General features: G+C 43.1%; 1 protein-coding gene across 1 annotated transcript; it reads left to right on the top strand.

The window, feature by feature from the left end:
* Window positions 1-1,003: 1,003 nt before the first annotated feature.
* Window positions 1,004-13,974, top strand: TMEM233 (transmembrane protein 233). Its single transcript, XM_070762742.1, has 3 exons — window positions 1,004-1,532; window positions 12,930-13,064; window positions 13,942-13,974. The coding sequence occupies exons 1-3, from the start codon at window positions 1,308-1,310 to the stop codon at window positions 13,972-13,974; spliced, it is 393 nt and encodes a 130-aa protein (XP_070618843.1). The 5' UTR covers window positions 1,004-1,307.
* The last annotated feature ends 3,643 nt before the right edge of the window (window positions 13,975-17,617 follow it).

Here is a 17,617-nt window from a genome sequence, read left to right as displayed (position 1 = left end):
TCAGTTCCAGCAACCATTCTTCATGGATGTTGAGACTCTAGAAAAAGTGTAGAGAAGAGCGACAAAGATTATTAGGAGACTGGAGGCTAAAACATAGGAAGAATGGTTGCAGGAACTGGGCATGGCTAGTTGAATGAAAAGAAGGACCAGGGGAGACATGATAGCAGCCTTCCAATATCTCAGGTTTTGCCGCAAAGAAGAAGGAGTCAACCTATTCTCCAAAGGGTGATGGTGGAACAAGAAGCAATGGGTGGAAACTAAACAAGGAGAGAAGTAACGTAGAACTAAGGAGAAATTTCCTGACAGTCAGAACAATTAACCAGTGGAACAGCTTGCCTCCAGAAGTTGTGAATGCCCCAACACGGGAAGTTTTAAGCAGATGTTGTTTTAAGCAGATGTTGGATAACCCTTTGTCTGAAGTAGTGTCGGGTTTCCTGCCTAAACAGAGGGTTGGACTAGAAGACCTCCAAGGTCCCTTCCAACTCTGTTGTTCTTGGTTTATTATTACTATTATTGTTATTGTTATTATTATTATTATTATTATTACTACTATTACTATTATTATTACTACTACTAATCCTACTACTATTATTATCATCATCATCATCATCATCATTATTATCATTATTACCATTATCATTATTATTATTATTATTATTATATGTTTTAGTCCCCAGTCCCTTAATCACCTTTGCTTCTCTTCTCTCTTTTTCTAGAATCTCAACATCTTTTTCTTGTCATTCCCAGCCTCCCGAAGCCAAAAAAACGAACCAAAAGAAAAAGGCTCCCCTAAAAAGCTCAGCATCCCATGGAGGGTGGACTAGAAACCTCGGAAGTCCCTTCCTCCAAATTGAAGCTTCTCATTCCAGCCTCCATCCGTTTGCCCGCCTTGCCCCAACGTTAATTGGGTCTCTTGGACCAATCAGGTCTTTCTCTCTTTCTCTTTCTACACACCACAAACACACACACACACAACACAACACAACCCAGCCTCTGCTGATGCGGGGGGCGCTCCAGGCGGCTCGGAGCTCCAGGCGCGTCTTGGCACAGTCCGCGTCTTCTCTTCGCTTCGGGAGAGAAACCTGAGCGGTTGTCCGGAGGGAGCTGGACTGGGCTAGGGCTTTTTTTTGGGGGGGGGGGGGGGGGAGACGACGTGGGAGCAGCAGAGCCGTAGTGCCCGAGCGAGGAAAGGCGAAGGGAAAGGAACGAACCCGGGCTGAGTTTCCAAAGCCAGTTTCCCACGCTTCCTCTCCCGCCTGCCTGGCGCTCTCCCGCCGTCCGCCCCGTCGAAAGTTCTGCTCCCCACCATGGCGGGCTCATCGCCTCCCCCGGCTTATTCGGACCTCAAGCGGGGCTTGGAGAAGAGCAGCAGCGGCGCCGAGCTCCAGCTGAACGGCGCCGAGGAGATACCGGGCCCCGAGGAGGAAGAGGAACAGCGCCCGGCGCCCAAAAACTATTTGTGGCTGAGCATTCTCTCCTGCTTCTGCCCCGCGTACCCCGTCAACATCGCCGCCTTCGTTTTTTCGGTCATGGTGAGCCCGGACGGGTGGGGACAGGGCGGGGAAGCCGGGGACCCGGCGACACTTCGCGCGCCCTGCCCAATATTGCCGTCGGGAAGACATCCCATGCGCCTGGGCGCCCCTGCAAACGGAGGCTGGGGGGGGGGGGGGAGTGGGAGGAGACCCCTCTTGAGTCTCCCCTCGCGTGTTTTCCTTGCTCCCCTTCCCAAATTGCCCCCTCCGTCTCTTTCTAGCCACCCTTTCTAAACGCTTCCCTTTTGCGCAAAAGGCGCTAGTGCGCTTTTACGCACGGACCGCTCCATCTGAGTTTTGGGGATCTGAGCGAGGAGCAGCCGCGGGGAAAGGAGGTTTGGGGGCACTGGGGGTGGGGGGCTATGGGTCTCCTCTCGGGCGCCAGGAGACGGGGCTCTCCCCATGTCTTCTGGCATCTGGTAAGGGGGAAACCAAAAGGCGCGGCGGCCCGGGACCGTTTTCAAGCCCGGGCGCCACCTTCCCGTGTAGGGAGGCGGTAGCCGCTGCGCGGATCCTGTCGGGCGTTGTTGCTTAGGAGTTGGTTGAGGGACAGATCCCGCGAGTGGCACCACGGGGCGGGCTCTGGTTTTCGGGAATGTGCAAAGGGTAACCCGCGTTTTCGTGTCTAAAGCTTGCTTCCAGTCTCCCCTCCAAAATATGCCTCGGTTACGCGTGTGTAGGGTGGGTTGGGCGGTGTCCTGATTTTACACTTGAGTATGGCTCAGGGTTGAAATGGGGAGGGGAGAGCTCTGATGTTCTCTGAGCTTGGTGGTTTTCTTGCAGATGTTTCGTTAACCTGCTAGGTAACCTCATCAGTGCTAGAGGGAGGTGGGAGTCGGGGAGGAGGAAGACTGTGGGGCTCTTGGGGCTCTCTGAGCTTCGTAGTTTCCATGCAGATGTTTCTACTAGGTAACATCATCGTTGCTAAAAGGTGGGGATGGGGTGGAGAAGGAGGAGGAAGAGGATGATGAAGAAGAAGAGGAGGAGGAAGAAGAAGAGGAGGAGGAGGAAGAGGAAGAGGAAGGAGACAAGAAGAGGAGGAGGAGGAGGAAGAAGAGGAGGAAGAGGAAGAAGAAGGAGACAGAAGAAGAGGAGGAGAAGGAAGAAGAAGAGGAGGAGGAGGAGGAAGGAGACAGAAGAAGAGGAGGAGAAGGAAGAAGAAGAGGAGGAAGAGGAAGGAGACAGAAGAAGAGGAGGAGGAGGAAGGAGACAGAAGAAGAGGAGGAGAAGGAAGAAGAAGAGGAGGAAGAGGAAGGAGGAAGAAGAGGAGGAGGAGGAGGAGAAGAGGAATAATAATAAGAGGAATAATAATAAGAAGAAGAAGAAGAGGAGGAGGAGCAGGAGCAGGAGGAAAGAGGAAGAGGAGCAGGAGCAGGAGAAGAGGAAGAATAAGAAGAGGAATAATAATAATCATAATAATCATAATAATCAGAAGAAGAAGAAGAAGAAGAAGAAGAAGAAGAAGAAGAAGAAGAAGAAGAAGAAGAAGAAATGTCTTTGCTACTCTCTGAACTTGGTTGTTTTCTTCCAGACATTTCATTACCCAACTTGGTAACACCATCAGTGTTGAAAGGGAATGGCATTTGCGGAAAGGAGAAGGAGGTGGAGGAAGACCGTGGGGTTCTTGGTTCGCTCTAAGCTTGGTAGCTTTCTTGCAGATGTTTCACTAAACGTCAGGAGTGGGTTCTAACGTACCTCCCAGCCAGCTCACTTCCTTTCACACTACATGTGCAGTGCCAAAACCCAACTTCTGTGCATGCGCAGAAGCCGATGACAAGATGGCGGTGCCTACAGCACCACCATTAAAGCCAGTTCTGGACTATGGCCAAGTGGCGGTCACTCCTGTGGGGGAAATTCCCATTACCGGTTCTAAAGAACCCAGGCAAACTAGAAGCAAGCCACCTCTGATTAACCTACTAGGTAACATCATCAATGTTAGAAGGTAGAGGAGGAGGAAGAGGAGGAAGAAGATGAAGAGGAGGAGGAGGAGGAAAATGGGTCTTTGCTGCTCTCTAAGCTATCTGGAGGACAGAAGGAAAAGGGGGGACATGATCGAAACATTTAAATATGTTAAAGGGTTCAATAAGGTTCAGGAGGGAAGTGTTTTTAATAGGAAAGTGAACACAAGAACAAGGGGACACAATCTGAATTTAGTTGGGGGAAAGATCAAAAGCAACGTGAGAAAATATTATTTTACTGAAAGAGTAGTAGATCCTTGGAACAAACTTCCAGCAGACGTGGTTGGTCAATCCGTAGTCACTGAATTTAAACATGCCTGGGATAAACATATATCCATTGTAAGATAAAATACAGGAAATAGTATAAGGGCAGACTAGATGGACCAGGAGGTCTTTTTCTGCCGTCAGTCTTCTATGTTTCTATGTTTCTTGCTGATGCTGTTAACACCCATAACGTTACCTATTTGGATGATGAAAGGTAGCACCAAGAACCCCTAACTTTCGTGGCCAACAATATTGAGGGAGAGCAGAATGGAGGATGAAAAATACCGTTGCTGTTATCACAGCAGCGAAGAAATCTGGACCTCCAATTTCCACTTGCTAATGGATGTCCTTAAATGTAACACAAACCACAGGAAGTATATGGATATCTCGTTATGCGATTACCCTGTTTATTATTTATTAGTTTATTAAGAGTAGTAGATGCTTGGAACTGACTTCCAGCAGACGTGGTTGGTAAATCCACGGTCACGGAATTGAAACATGCCTGGGATAAACAAATCCAATAAATCTATATCCATCCTAAGATAAAATACAGGAAATAGTAGAATGGCAGACTAGATGGACCAGGAGGTCTTTTTCTGTTGTCAATCTTCTATGTTTCTACTAGACTAACCCCCGTGGCCTGTTGGTTTCCTATTTCAGAAATATTTCTTTATCAGATATCTCAACGTCTTTAACAATAACAGTAGAGCTTCTAACATACTAGAACGGTTCTTAAAAATTCATGGATGCTCTATGAAGGAATTGGGTGGTTTCTCCATAGGATACTGTAAATAAATAAACACCTCCCTTTAAAATAGCCCATTTTATGAATGGATGGAATGTTAAAAATAGTTAAATACATAAATGCAAAATAAATTTAAATAAAGTTAAAATAAAGTAATTAAATAAGGTAATGCAAAAAAAAATTAGGGGAAGGATACTGCAAAATCTCCATTCCCTCCCCACTGCAGGGGAGGGATATTGCAAAATCCCCATTCAGACTTTGGGGCAGTTCCATACAAGCAAACATTTTCAACGTTTGCAAATTTAAAAGGATGTCACCCAGTGGATCTTAAAATTTTGCTCTTCCATCTTAGAGGTGGAAATACCAAATGTGTAAGATTATTTTTTAAAACTAAAAAAATAATAATAATGATGATTTCAGATTACCTAGAACCCATTTAGAAACATAGAAACATAGAAGACTGACGGCAGAAAAAGACCTCATGGTCCATCTAGTCTGCCCTTATACTATTTCCTGTATTTTATCTTACAATGGATATATGTTTATCCCAGGCATGTTTAAATTCAGTGACTGTGGATTTACCAACCACGTCTGCTGGAAGTTTGTTCCAAGGATCTACTACTCTTTCAGTAGAATAATATTTTCTCATGTTGCCTTTGATCTTTCCCCCAACTAACTTCAGATTGTGTCCCCTTGTTCTTGTGTTCACTTTCCTATTAAAAACACTTCCCTCCTGAACCTTATTTAACCCTTTAACATATTTAAATGTTTCGATCATGTCCCCCCTTTTCCTTCTGTCCTCCAGACTATACAGATTGAGTTCATGAAGTCTTTCCTGATACGTTTTATGCTTAAGACCTTCCACCATTCTTGTAGCCTGTCTTTGGACACGTTCCATTTTGTCAATATCTTTTTGTATTCAGCATTCTTTATTCTCTCAACCAAAAATAACCAGTCTGTGTAATTTTCTTGCAAATGCTAAATAGTTTTAAGTTGGTTGCTTCTGTTTAGTTCTCAGTCTATCTGGAGTGACGTGATGGTTTTCTATTTTGATGCCAAGCAAGGTCTATCCCAGTTCTAAAGACGGGATGATTGAATCTCCATTTGAGTGTTTATTTTTATTGTTGTGCGAAAAAGAAGAAAGACCAGTTTATTGACGCTTGCTATTTTGGGAGAGGTGAAGATTAAAGAGAAACAATTTTGGGAAGGTGTTTGCGGGAATGACAAAGCACCAGGTTTTGCACATCAAAGTTGTACTTAGAGAAAAGGTGATCTTTGTTGTACCAATTGTGACTGAAGTCTGCAAAATGATACTGAAAATAATTTCAATACTGTACAGTGGTACCTCTACTTACGAACTTAATTCGTTCCGTGACCAGGCTCTTAAGTAGAAAAGTTTGTAAGAAGAAGCAATTTTTCCCACAGGAACCAATATAAAAGCAAATAATGGGTGCGATTGGGGAAACCACAGGGAGGGTGGAGGCCGTTTCCTCCCAGGAGATTCCTAGAGAGGCCCCACAGAGGCTTCTCCCTGCCTTTTCCGCTCCTGTTTCCTCCCAGGAGATTCCTAGGGAGGCCCCACAGAGGCTTTTCCCTGCCTTTTCCGGCTCTGTTTCCTCCCAGGAGATTCCTAGAGAGGCCCCACAGAGGCTTCTCCCCGCCTTTTCCGGTCCTGTTTTCTCCCAGGAGATTCCTAGGGAGGCCCCACGGAGGCTTCTCCCTGCCTTTTCCGCTTACAGTTTCGGAGGCTCGGGTTTGTAAGTGGAAAATGGTTCTTGAGAAGAGGCAATAGCATTTAGACTTATATACAGTAGTCCCTCACCTATCGCTGGTGTTACGTTCCAGACCTGGCCACGATAGGTGAAATCCGCGATGGGGAATTTATCGACTGATAGTACTTATTTAAGTATTTATATTGTAATTGTTTGGTAAGTTTTCATTGTTTTAAGTGTTTATAAACCCTTCCCACACAGTATTTATTTTAAATACAGTATTTAAATACAGTATTTACAATTTTAGATATTATTTTTTTTTGGAAAAACCTGCCGATCGAGTTCGGCGGGCTGTTTAAATCTGCCGATCGACTTCCTCAGAAACCCGCGATGAAGTGAAGCCGCAGTAGGTGAAGCGCGGTATAGCGAGGGACTACTGTACTGCTTCACAGTGCTTTACAACTTTCTAAGCAGTTTACAAAGTCAGCATATATTGCCCCAGACAATCTGGGCCCTCATTTTACCCACCTCGGACGGACGGAAGGCTGAGTCAACCTTGAGCCTGGTGAGATTCGAACTGCCAAACTGCTGGCAGCTGGTGATCAGCAGAAGTAGCCTGCAGTACTGCTCTCTAACCACTGTGCCACTGTGGCTCTTAGTGGTAGTATTTATTTATTAATTGGATGTATATATCGCCCCTCTCTGAGGAATCATATTTCTTAGCTTGATGATGGGGTTGGACTAGTCCAATAGAACAGTGTTTCCCAACCTTGGCAACTTGAAGATATTTGGACTTCAACTCCCAGAATTCCCCAGTTCAGCAAATGCTGGCTGGGGAATTCTGGGAGTTGAAGTCCAGATATCTTCAAGTTGCCAAGGTTGGGAAACACTGCAATAGAAGACCTTCCAATTCTAGTTATTCTATTATTCTTGTAAGGACCTGAATCCGTAAATTTCTACCACTCTCGGACTGGGAGTCGGAGTCTGTTCCCGCCCTCCAAAAAACAATCCTAGATTCTTGAGAAGAACTTGATATGTGTGAAAGGCCAAACAGCAGCTAAAGAAATAACAGTTGTGACCTCACACTGTTGTGACTAGCTAATAATTGCAATCGCATTTAAAATATAGAACATAAAATATTTTCACTACCTAATAGATAGACAATTAAATATATATATATGTAGGAATATAAATGTATAGGAATTTGGTATTAAGGAATTATAATAAATATAATGTATAACGGAGAGGAAAGCATTAGGAACAGCATTTAGCAAACTATTTGTCGTTGAACAATTTTATTGTTGTTTATTTATTGTCGATATTTAGCAATGCAAGGTTAATTTAGAAATTGATGGAAATAGGGGATTACAGTTTACAGATGATGATGATGATAAAAATAATAATAATAATAATAATAATAATAATAATAATAATAATAATAATTCAAAAATGAGCAAGCAAAACTACTGTGGGACTTCCGACTTCAGACTGACCGAATTCTGAAGCATAACACACCAGACATTTTGATCGTGGAGAAAAAGGAAGTATGGATCATCGACATCGCAATCCCAGGAGACAGCAGAATTGAGGAGAAGCAGCTAGAGAAATTAATGAAATACGAAGATCTAAAAATCGAGCTGCAAAGACTCTGGCATAAGCCAGTGAAAGTGGTCCCAGTGGTACTTGGCACTCTGGGCGCAGTGCCAAAGGATCTCAGCGGACATTTGAAAACCATTGGAATTGACAAAATCTCCATCTGTCAATTGCAAAAGGCTGCTCTACTGGGATCGGCAAACATAATTCGCCGCTACATCACGCAGTCCTAGTGCTTGGGAAGCGCCCGACTGGTGATGAAACATGAAATCCAGCATAGTGATCTTGTTTGCTGTGTTGTACTGACATAATAATAATAATATAAAACAACAACAGAGTTGGAAGGGACCTTGGAGGTCTTCTAGTCCAACCCCCTGCTTAGGCAGGAAACCCTGCACCACTTCAGACAGAGGGTTATCCAACATCTTCTTAAAAACTTCTTAAAAACAATGTTGGGAGCATTTATAGCTTCTAGAGGGAAGCTATTCCAAAGATTCATTGTTCTCACTGTCAGGAAATTTCTCCTTAGTTCTAAGTTGCTTCTCTCCTTGTTTAGTTCCCACCTATTGCTCCTTGTTCTGCCCTTCTTCTCCATCTTCTCGGTAGAGGCAGAAACTCCTTGGGGGTGGGGGTTGACCAGCAGAGGTGCAGGCTGTGGTTGCCTGCTCTTTGCAACACAAGTCCCACCCTTTCTCTATCGATTCCAGAGAGAGAGAGAAGGAACCTGGGCCAAAACAAGACTAAGGCATTTAGCAGCCTTTAATGGACTGCGGTCCATTACTTTAGAAAAAGACAAGAGTCTTCTTTTTGAGATAACAGGGAGCCGGGCCAAATCCGTTGAGATCGGAGGAAAGCTCCTTCAAGCCAACAGGATGTGGAAGCAGGGAGGTTAGATTGGCAAGACCTCTACCCACCCGCTCGCTCGCTTGCTGCCTGCAACGGCTCCGAAGATTTGGGGAGCCCACCAAGGCAGTGAGACGATTAAAAATCGTGTTTTTCCAGGCTGGGATTTAAAATTCCTGAAAAAAACAAGGAGCTTTGGGACAACCCTTCAAAAGAAACATAGAAACATAAAAGATTGACGGCAGAAAAAGACCTCATGGTCCATCTAGTCTGCCTTTACACTATTTCCTGTATTTCATCTTAGGATGGATATATGTTTATCCCAGGCATGTTTAAATTCCGTGACTGTGGATTGACCAACCATGTCTGCTGGAAGTTTGGTCCAAGGATCTACTACTCTTTCAGTAAAAATTTTTTTTCTCATGTTGCTTTTGATCTTTCCCCCAACTAACCTCAGATTGTGGCCCCTTGTTCTTGTGTTCACTTCCCTCCTGAACCTTATTTAGTCTACGGAGTGGGGCAGCACACAAATCCAATAAATAATAATAATAATAATAATAATAATAATAATAATTATTATTATTATTATTATTATTATTATTATTATTATTATTATTATTATTGAGCCCTTTAACATATTTAAATGTTTCTGTCATGTCCCCACCTTTCCTTCTGTCCTCCAGACTATACAGATTGAGTTCATGAAGTCTTTCCTGATAGGTTTTATGCTTAAGACCTTCCACCATTCTTGTAGCCCGTCTTTGGACCCGTTCAATTTTATCCATCTATTTTTGTAGGTGAGGTCTCCAGAACTGAACCCCGTATTCCAAATATGGTCTCACCAGCGCTCCATATAGCGGGATCACGATCTCCCTCTTCCTGCTTGTTATACCTCTAGCTATGCAGCCAAGCATTCTACTTGCTCTTCCTACCACCTGACCGCACGGTTCACCCATTTTGAGACTGTCAGAAATCACTGCCCCTAAATCCAAGGCCCTTGACCATGTAGTTGAATGGTTTAACAACTGGCAACTCCAAATCTCATCCAACAAATGCTCTGTCTTAAACATTGGTAAAAAGAATCCGAATGCTACATACACACTTGGACAAACAGAACTTGCAGAAGACCCTCACTCAGTCAAAGACCTTGGAGTAATCATTTCCAATGACCCAAGTGCCAGAGCACACTGCAACAGCATTGCCAAAAAAGCACTAAGAGTCACAAACTTAATTCTATGCAGCTTCTTCTCTAGAAACACCGATCTACTAACCAGAGCATACAAAACATTTGTCAGACCAATTCTTGAATACAGCTCACCTGTATGGAATCCACACTGCAAAACTGACATTAATACAAATGAAGGAGTCCAGAAATACTTCACAAGAAGAGTCCTCCAATCCTCCACACGCAACAAATTACCTTACTCCTCCAGACTTCAATTACTACCTTTAGAAAATTTACAGCTACGCCGCCTCTGAACTGATTTGTTAATCAAATCATACATAACAATGTACTCCCTGTTAGAAACTACTTCACCTTTAACAACAACAACACAAGAGCACGCAATAGATACAAACTAAATGTAAATCGCTCCAAACTAGACTGCAGAAAATACGATTTCAGCAATAGAGTGGTCAATGCCTGGAATTCACTACCGGACTCTGTTGTTTTCTCCCCTAATCCCAAAATCTTCAACCTTACATTACCTACAATAGACCTCTCCCCTTTTCTAAGAGGTCTGTAAGGGGCGTGCATAAGTGCACCTTCGTGCCTACCGTTCCTGTCCTAAAGTCTTTTTATCTTTTCTATCTCTACTTTACACTTACATTATGTTAAACATACCACAATACCATACTATATTTTATTGATTGATTGATTGATTTTGTCCAATACACAATGACGGTTTTAGTGGGTATACACATAGTAAAATACATAATGAAGGTTATAGAGGATATATTCATAGTAAAATATATCAATGAAAGAATAGAATAAGAGATATAGGAATAGAAGAAAGGTATAGGAGATATAGGAGAGTAATAGGACATGGGACGGAAGGCACTGTAGTGCACTTGTACTCGCCTCTTACTGACCTCTTAGGAGTCTGGATAGGTCAACGGTGGATAGTCTAAGGGTAAAGTGTTGGGGGTTTTTGGGATGACACTATGGAGTCCGGTAATGAGTTCCACGCTTTGACAACTCGGTTACTGAAGTCATATTTTTTACAGTCAAGTTTGGAGCGGTTAATATTAAGTTTAAATCTGTTGTGTGCTCTTGTGTTGTTGTGGTTGAAGCTGAAGTAGTAGCCGACAGGCAGGACGTTGCAGCATATGATCTTGTGGGCAATACTTAGATCTTGTTTAGTTCTAAGTTTTCCAGGCCCAGGATTGAAAGTCTAGTCTCGTAGGGTATTTCTGTTTCGAGTGGAGGAGTGAAGGGCTCTTCTGGTGAAGTATCTTTGGACATTTTCAAGGATGTTGATGTCTGAGATGACAAATAAATAAATAAGTAAAATAAAAATAAATAAATAAATAAATAAATACAAATAAACAACCATAACCTCTGCAGACTTTTAGCTCCCTGGCTGCTATTTCTTCTTGGGCTCATTTTACCTATGACATCAGAGAGAGAAAAAAAACGATCCAAGATTTCAGGCCCGACCCTTGAGACTCAATTCGTTGCCTGCGTAGGCTGCTTTGGTATCCCCTTGCCGTAATGCGATATGTTTGCATTGAGTGAAATCTTCACGTTTGGGATGGAGCGAGCGAGGGAGAAAGGCTTGTCCTCAAAGGCCTGGGCTGCTTTGGTGCTTTTGGTAGGGCGTCAAATGTATGCATTATTTTACTTTGTTTGTCAAAACATGTACAAGATAGCCGGCATTAGTATGAACATAAGCAAAAGCAAAGTAAACACAGGTAAATTTGGACGATAGGACAGTAAGAGAGGGATGGTTATTTATTTATTTATTTATTTATTGATTGATTGATTGATTGATTGGATTTGTATGCCGCCCCTCTCCGGAGACTCCGGGCGGCTAACAGCAATAATAAGACAGTGTACAACAATAATCCAATACTAAAAACCATTAAAAACCCATTAATATAAAAACCAAACATACATACAGACATACCATGCATAGAATTGTAAAGGCCTAGGGGGAAAGAGTATCTCAAGTCCCCCATGCCCGGCGGCAGAGATGATTTTAAGTAGCTTATGAAAGGCAAGGAGGGTGGGGGCAATTCTAATCTCTGTGGGGAGTTGGTTCCAGAGGGCCGGGGCCGCCACAGAGAAGGCTCTTCCCCTGGGTCCCGCCAAGCGGCATTGTAGGTAGGTAGGTACCGTATTTTTTGGAGTATAAAACACACTTTTTTCCTCCCTAAAAGAGGCTGATAATTTGGGTGCATCTTATACTGTGAATGTAGCTGTTGTTTTGAAAAAAAAAATGGAATAAATTAAAGACTTCACGAACTCAATCTGTATAGCCTGGAGGACAGAAGGGAAAGAGGGGGACATGACTTAAACATTTAAATAGGTTAAAGGGTTAAATAAGGTTCAGGAGGGAAGTGTTTTTAATAGGAAAGTGAACACAAGAACAAGGGAGCACAATCTGAAGTGAGTTGGGGGAAAGATCAGAAGCAATGTGAGAAAATATTATTTTACCAAAAGAGTAGTAGACGCTTGGAACAAACTTCCAGCAGACGTGGTTGGCCAATCCACAGTCACTGAATTTAAACATGCCTGGGATGAACATAGATCCACCCTAAGATAAAATACAGAAAATAGTATAAGGGCAGACTAGATGGACCACGAGGTCTTTTTCTGCTGTCAGTCTTCTATGTTTCTATGAATGAGGAAGGAAGGGAGGAAGGAAAGAAAGAAGGAAGGAAGGAAAAAAAGAGAAGGAAGGAAGGAAGGAAGGAAGGAAGGAAGGAAGGAAGAATTCACAGTCACAGGATTGAAACATGCCTGGGATAAACATATATCCATTGTAAGATAAAATACAGGAAATAGTATAAGGGCAGACTAGATGGACCAGGAGGTCTCTTTCTGCTGTCAATCTTCTATGTTTCTATGTGAACTTTCTGCTCACTTTCGGAATCCAAAGGGGCCCAATCCCAAGGGAGAGCGATGCCCCCGCAGCCAAGTCGTTCATGAAAAAGCTCTCCCATGCAGAGAGTGGCTTATGGGTCTTGACATCCTCGGGAACAAAAGGGGTGCAGAGGGTCAGGTCGGGATTTCTAACCCTGGCTTCAGCCGCCTTTTTCTTCTTCTTTCTTCCCGCAGGCGCTAAACAGCTACAATCAAGGTGACATTGAAGGGTCGAGGAGGCTGGGCCATACGGCTTTGCTAGTGGCCATTGCGTCCATTCTCATCGGGGTCGTCATGATCGCCATCCTTTGTATTGTCCATTATACTACGGTAATCCCACCTCGGCCTGGTGTCGTTAGCGTAGAGGAGGGATGGGCAATGGAGAATAGAATAGAACAGAACAGAATAGGAATAGGAAGAGAAGAGAGAATAGAATAGAATAGAATGAAAAGAATTGAATGAAATGGATGGAATGAAATGAAATATAATGGAATGGAATGGAATGAAATAGAATAGAATGGAATGAAATGGAGTGGAGTGGAATGGAATGAAATAGAATAGAATGGAATGGAATGGAATAGAATGGAATGAAATAGAATGGAATGGAATAGAATAGAATAGAAATAATGGAATGGAATGGAGTGGAATAGAATAGAATGAAAAGAATGGAATAGAATAGAATAGAATGAAAAGAATGGAATGGAATAGAATAGAATGAAAGAATAGAATAGAATAGAATAGAAATAATGGAATAGAATGGAATGGAATGGAATAGAATAAAATAGAATAGAATAGAATAGAAATAATGGAATAGAATGGAATGGAATGGAAGGGAATAGAATAGTTGAAGGGGACCTTGGAGGTCTTCTAGTCCAACCCCTTGCATAGGCAGGGAACCCTACACTACTTCAGACAAATGATTATCCAACATCTTCTTAAAAATTTCCAGTGTTGGAACATTCATAATGTCTGGTGGCAAACTGTTCCACGGATCAACTGTTCTACCTGTCAGGAAATTTCTCCTCGGTTCTCAGTTGCTTCTCTCCTTGTTTAGTTTCCACCCATCGCTTCTTGTTCTGCCCTCAGGCGCTTTGGAGAGTAGGTTGACTCCTTCTTCCTTGTGGAAAAAAAGAAGACATGGAAAAGCTTTCAAGACTTCTTCCCTTTTCTCTTCTTCTTTCCCCCTTTATCTCTTATTCCGAAATAGGATCGGATGCAATTATTGTCTGCGGAAAGCTAAAAAAACCCGTCTGGCAAAGAGGGCACGGTTAGGGTCAGGGGAGAAATGAAATGGACATTATTTTTCCATTAACCTGGACGGGCCCTGGGTGATGAACGCAAAGTTTCAGCAGCCGAGGGAATCGGAAAGAACAAATAACAACCCTACAGGTTTAGCTGGAGAATTTTTTTGAGTGCACTTCTTTCAAATTATCACCATTTTTATAGACCAGTGTTTTTCAACCAGTGTGCCGTGGCACACTAGTGTGCCGCGAGACATGGTCAGGTGTGCCGCGAAGAAGGGAGCTCAGGTTTAGGACTCACAACTTTTTGCTGAGAGAGAGAGAGAGAAAGTAAGCAAGAGAGAGAGAAAGAGAGAGAGAGAGAGAAAGCAAGAGAGAGAGAGAAAAGAGAGAAAGAGAGAAAGCAAGAGTGAGAGAGAAAGAAAGCAAGAGAGAGAGAAAGAGAGAAAAGGAGAGGAAGGGACGGAGAGAGAGAGAAATGAGATCAAAAAGGGAAGAAAAAAGAGAAGTGAGAAAATGATTGAGACAGAGAATGAGAGGAAAGAGAGAAAAACAAAAGAGAGAGAGAAGTGACTCTTAATTTAAAGCATATGATAAAAAGCGCCCAAAGAATAAGAGAGAAAAAAAACTCAGCCCTCACCTGTTTTTGGAAAGGGTTCCAGAATGTGTACACACACACACACAAGGGGGGAGGAGACAAGGATGGAAAAAGAAAGGAGTGTGTCTTAGGGTGTCATTTTGTGTCATTTTAGTTGGTGGTGTGCCCCAGGATTTTGTAAATGTAAAAAATGTGCCGTGGCTCAAAAAAGGTTGAAAATCACTGTTATAGACAAACCCCACCCCCCCACCCGTTTGCTCCCCTATAAAATCATAAGAAAAAGAATCGAAGAGGAATGCAATATTTTAGGAAGTTAAAAAAAAAAAAAGCAAAGCTATAAGGGGATTTTAAAAAGACCCACCAAAATGGGCAATTCTTTCGCTATAACCTCCAGCATTCTTCATGTGATCTTAACAACAACAACAACAGAGAGCCGGGGTGCTGCAATAGGTAGAGAGCTGTACTAAAGGCCACTAAAGCTATAGTCTCTCCTATATCTCGTATTTCTTCTCTACTACTACTCCTACTACTCCTACTACTCCTACTACTCCTACTACTACTACTACTACTACTACTATTATTATTATTATTATTATTATTATTATTAATTAAATTTGTATGCCACCCCTTTCCGTAGACTCGGGGCGGCTCACAACACAATAAAAACAGTTTATAACAAATCTAATAATTTACAATTTAAAATATTAAAAAACCCCATTATTAAGCAGACATACATACAAGCATACCATTGTATAGGCCCGGGGGAGATATTTCAGTTCCCCCATGCCTGACGACAAAGGAGTTTGCGAAAGGCAAGGAGGGTAGGGGCAGTTCTAATCTCTGGGGGGAGCTGGTTCCAGAGAGTCGGGGCCGCCACAGAGAAGGCTCTTCCCCTGGGGCCCGCCAACCGACATTGCTTAGTTGACGGGACCCGGAGAAGGCCCACTCTGTGGGACCTGATCAGTCGCTGGGATTCGTGCGGCAGAAGGTGGTTTCGGAGATATTCTGGTCCGATGCCATGAAGGGCTTTAAAGGTCATAACCAACACTTTGAATTGTGACCGGAAATTGATCGGCAACCAATGCAGACTGCGGAGTGTTGGTGTGACATGGGCATACCTGGGGAAGCCCATGACTGCTCTCGCAGCTGCATTCTGCACGATCTGAAGTTTCCGAACACTTTTCAAAGGTAGCCCCTATATCCTCTATAACCTTCATTGTGTGTTATTGTGTATTGCAGTGTTTCCCAATCTTGGCCACTTGAAAGTATCTGGACTTCAACTCCCAGAATTCCCCAGCCAGCATTTGCTGGCTGGGGAATTCTGGGAGTTGAAGTCCAAATATCTTCAAGTGGCCAAGGTTGGGAAACACTGGTGTATTGGAATGAATGAATGAATGAATGAATGAATGAATAAATGAATAAATAAATAAATAAAAAAGCTGACTGCTAGATCTGCAGGTCAGCGGGTCATTCATTCATTCATTCATTCATTCATTCATTCATTCATTCATTCATTCATTCGATGTTTATGCCGCCCTTCTCCTTAGATTCAGGGCGGCTTACCACATGTTAGCAATAGCCCTTTTTTAAAACAGAGCCAGCCTATTGCCCCCACAATCCAGGTCCTCATTTGACCCACCTCGGAAGGATGGAAGGCTGAGTCGACCTGGAGCCGGGGATGAGATTTGAACCGTTGTCCTACAGATCTAGCCGTCAGCTTCAGTGGCCTTTAGTACAGTACTCTACCTGCTGCGCCACTCGATTCCATCCATACGAAGGCCTATCTTTAAACCCTGATATCTTTTCAACACGGGGCAAAGCCATTCTTCCTCTCCTTGGTATCCTTTTCGTTACGTTGACATCAGCTGGATTTTAAGTCTCTTCCCTCCTTCTGATCGAAGGCTTTTTCATACTGTAGTTTGTGGTTTTTTGGTTCCGTGTTATTTATTCCCTGCATTTCTGCATTGCACTGTACTGTGGTTCGGTCTTTCTTTCTTTCTTTCTTTCTTTCTTTCTTTCTTTCCTTCCTTCCTTCCTTCTTTCCTTCCTTCCTTCCTTCCTTCTTTCCTTCTTTCTTTCTTTCCATCCTCCCAGAGTTTGGTGGATGTTTGTGTTTTACACTTTTTAAGTGGTTTTTTTTTTGCTAGCTTTGCAATCCACCTGGTGAATTTCTGAGGCAAATAGGAAGAGCAAAACTGAATAATGAATGAGAGCTTTGGAGGGATGTGATCATATTTCTTGGCTGGATTCTGCTGTTGCGTTTTTATTCTAGACATTTTATTGCTTATGGCATTTTATTCAATGTTCCCCTAAATCTGGCTTTAAGTCTACTTTTTCAGTTTTGTAGGACTGTTATTCCTTCCTTCCATTTCCTACCAGTCCTTCCTTTCCTTCTTTCACCTTTTCCTCTTTCCCATCTTCTTCCTTCCTTCCTTCCTTCCTTCCTTCCTCTCTTTCCCTTCCTTATAGTCCTTCTTTCCTTCCTTCCTTCTTCGCTCCCTTCCTTTTCTTTCCTTCCTTCTTTCCTTCCTTCCTTCTTTCCTTCCTTCCTTCCTAGCTCAAGGAAGGAAGGAAAGAAAGAAAGAAAGAAGGAAGGAAGGAAGGAAGGAAGGAGGGGCAATACCGCTTAAAATTATATACCACTTCATAGAGCTTTTCCAGCCCTCTCTAAGCAGTTTACAGAATAAGCATATATTGCCCCCAACCATCTGGGTCCTCATTTGACCCACCTTGGAAGGATGGGTCAACCTTGAGGAAGAAAGGAAGAAAGGAAGGAAGGAAGGCAGGGAGGAAGGAAAGAAGGAAGGAACAAGGAAGGGCAATACCACTTAGACTTATATGCCGCCTCACAGTGCTTTTACCGCCCTCTCCAAGCGGTTTACAGTATCAGCCTTTGCAAACCCCAACAATCCAGGTCCTCATTTTACCCACCTCGGAAGGATGGAAGCCTGAATCAACCTTGAGCCAGTGGTGAGATTCGAACTGCTGGACTACAGCTAGCAGTTAGCTGAAGTAGCCCCCCAGTGCTGCACTCTAACCACCGC

This window comes from Erythrolamprus reginae, chromosome 10 (assembly GCF_031021105.1).
Source record: "Erythrolamprus reginae isolate rEryReg1 chromosome 10, rEryReg1.hap1, whole genome shotgun sequence".
In the NCBI taxonomy this organism is placed as follows: domain Eukaryota; kingdom Metazoa; phylum Chordata; class Lepidosauria; order Squamata; family Dipsadidae; genus Erythrolamprus; species Erythrolamprus reginae.
Note: the sequence above shows the minus strand (reverse complement) of the source record. Positions and strands in the feature narration are given on the sequence as shown.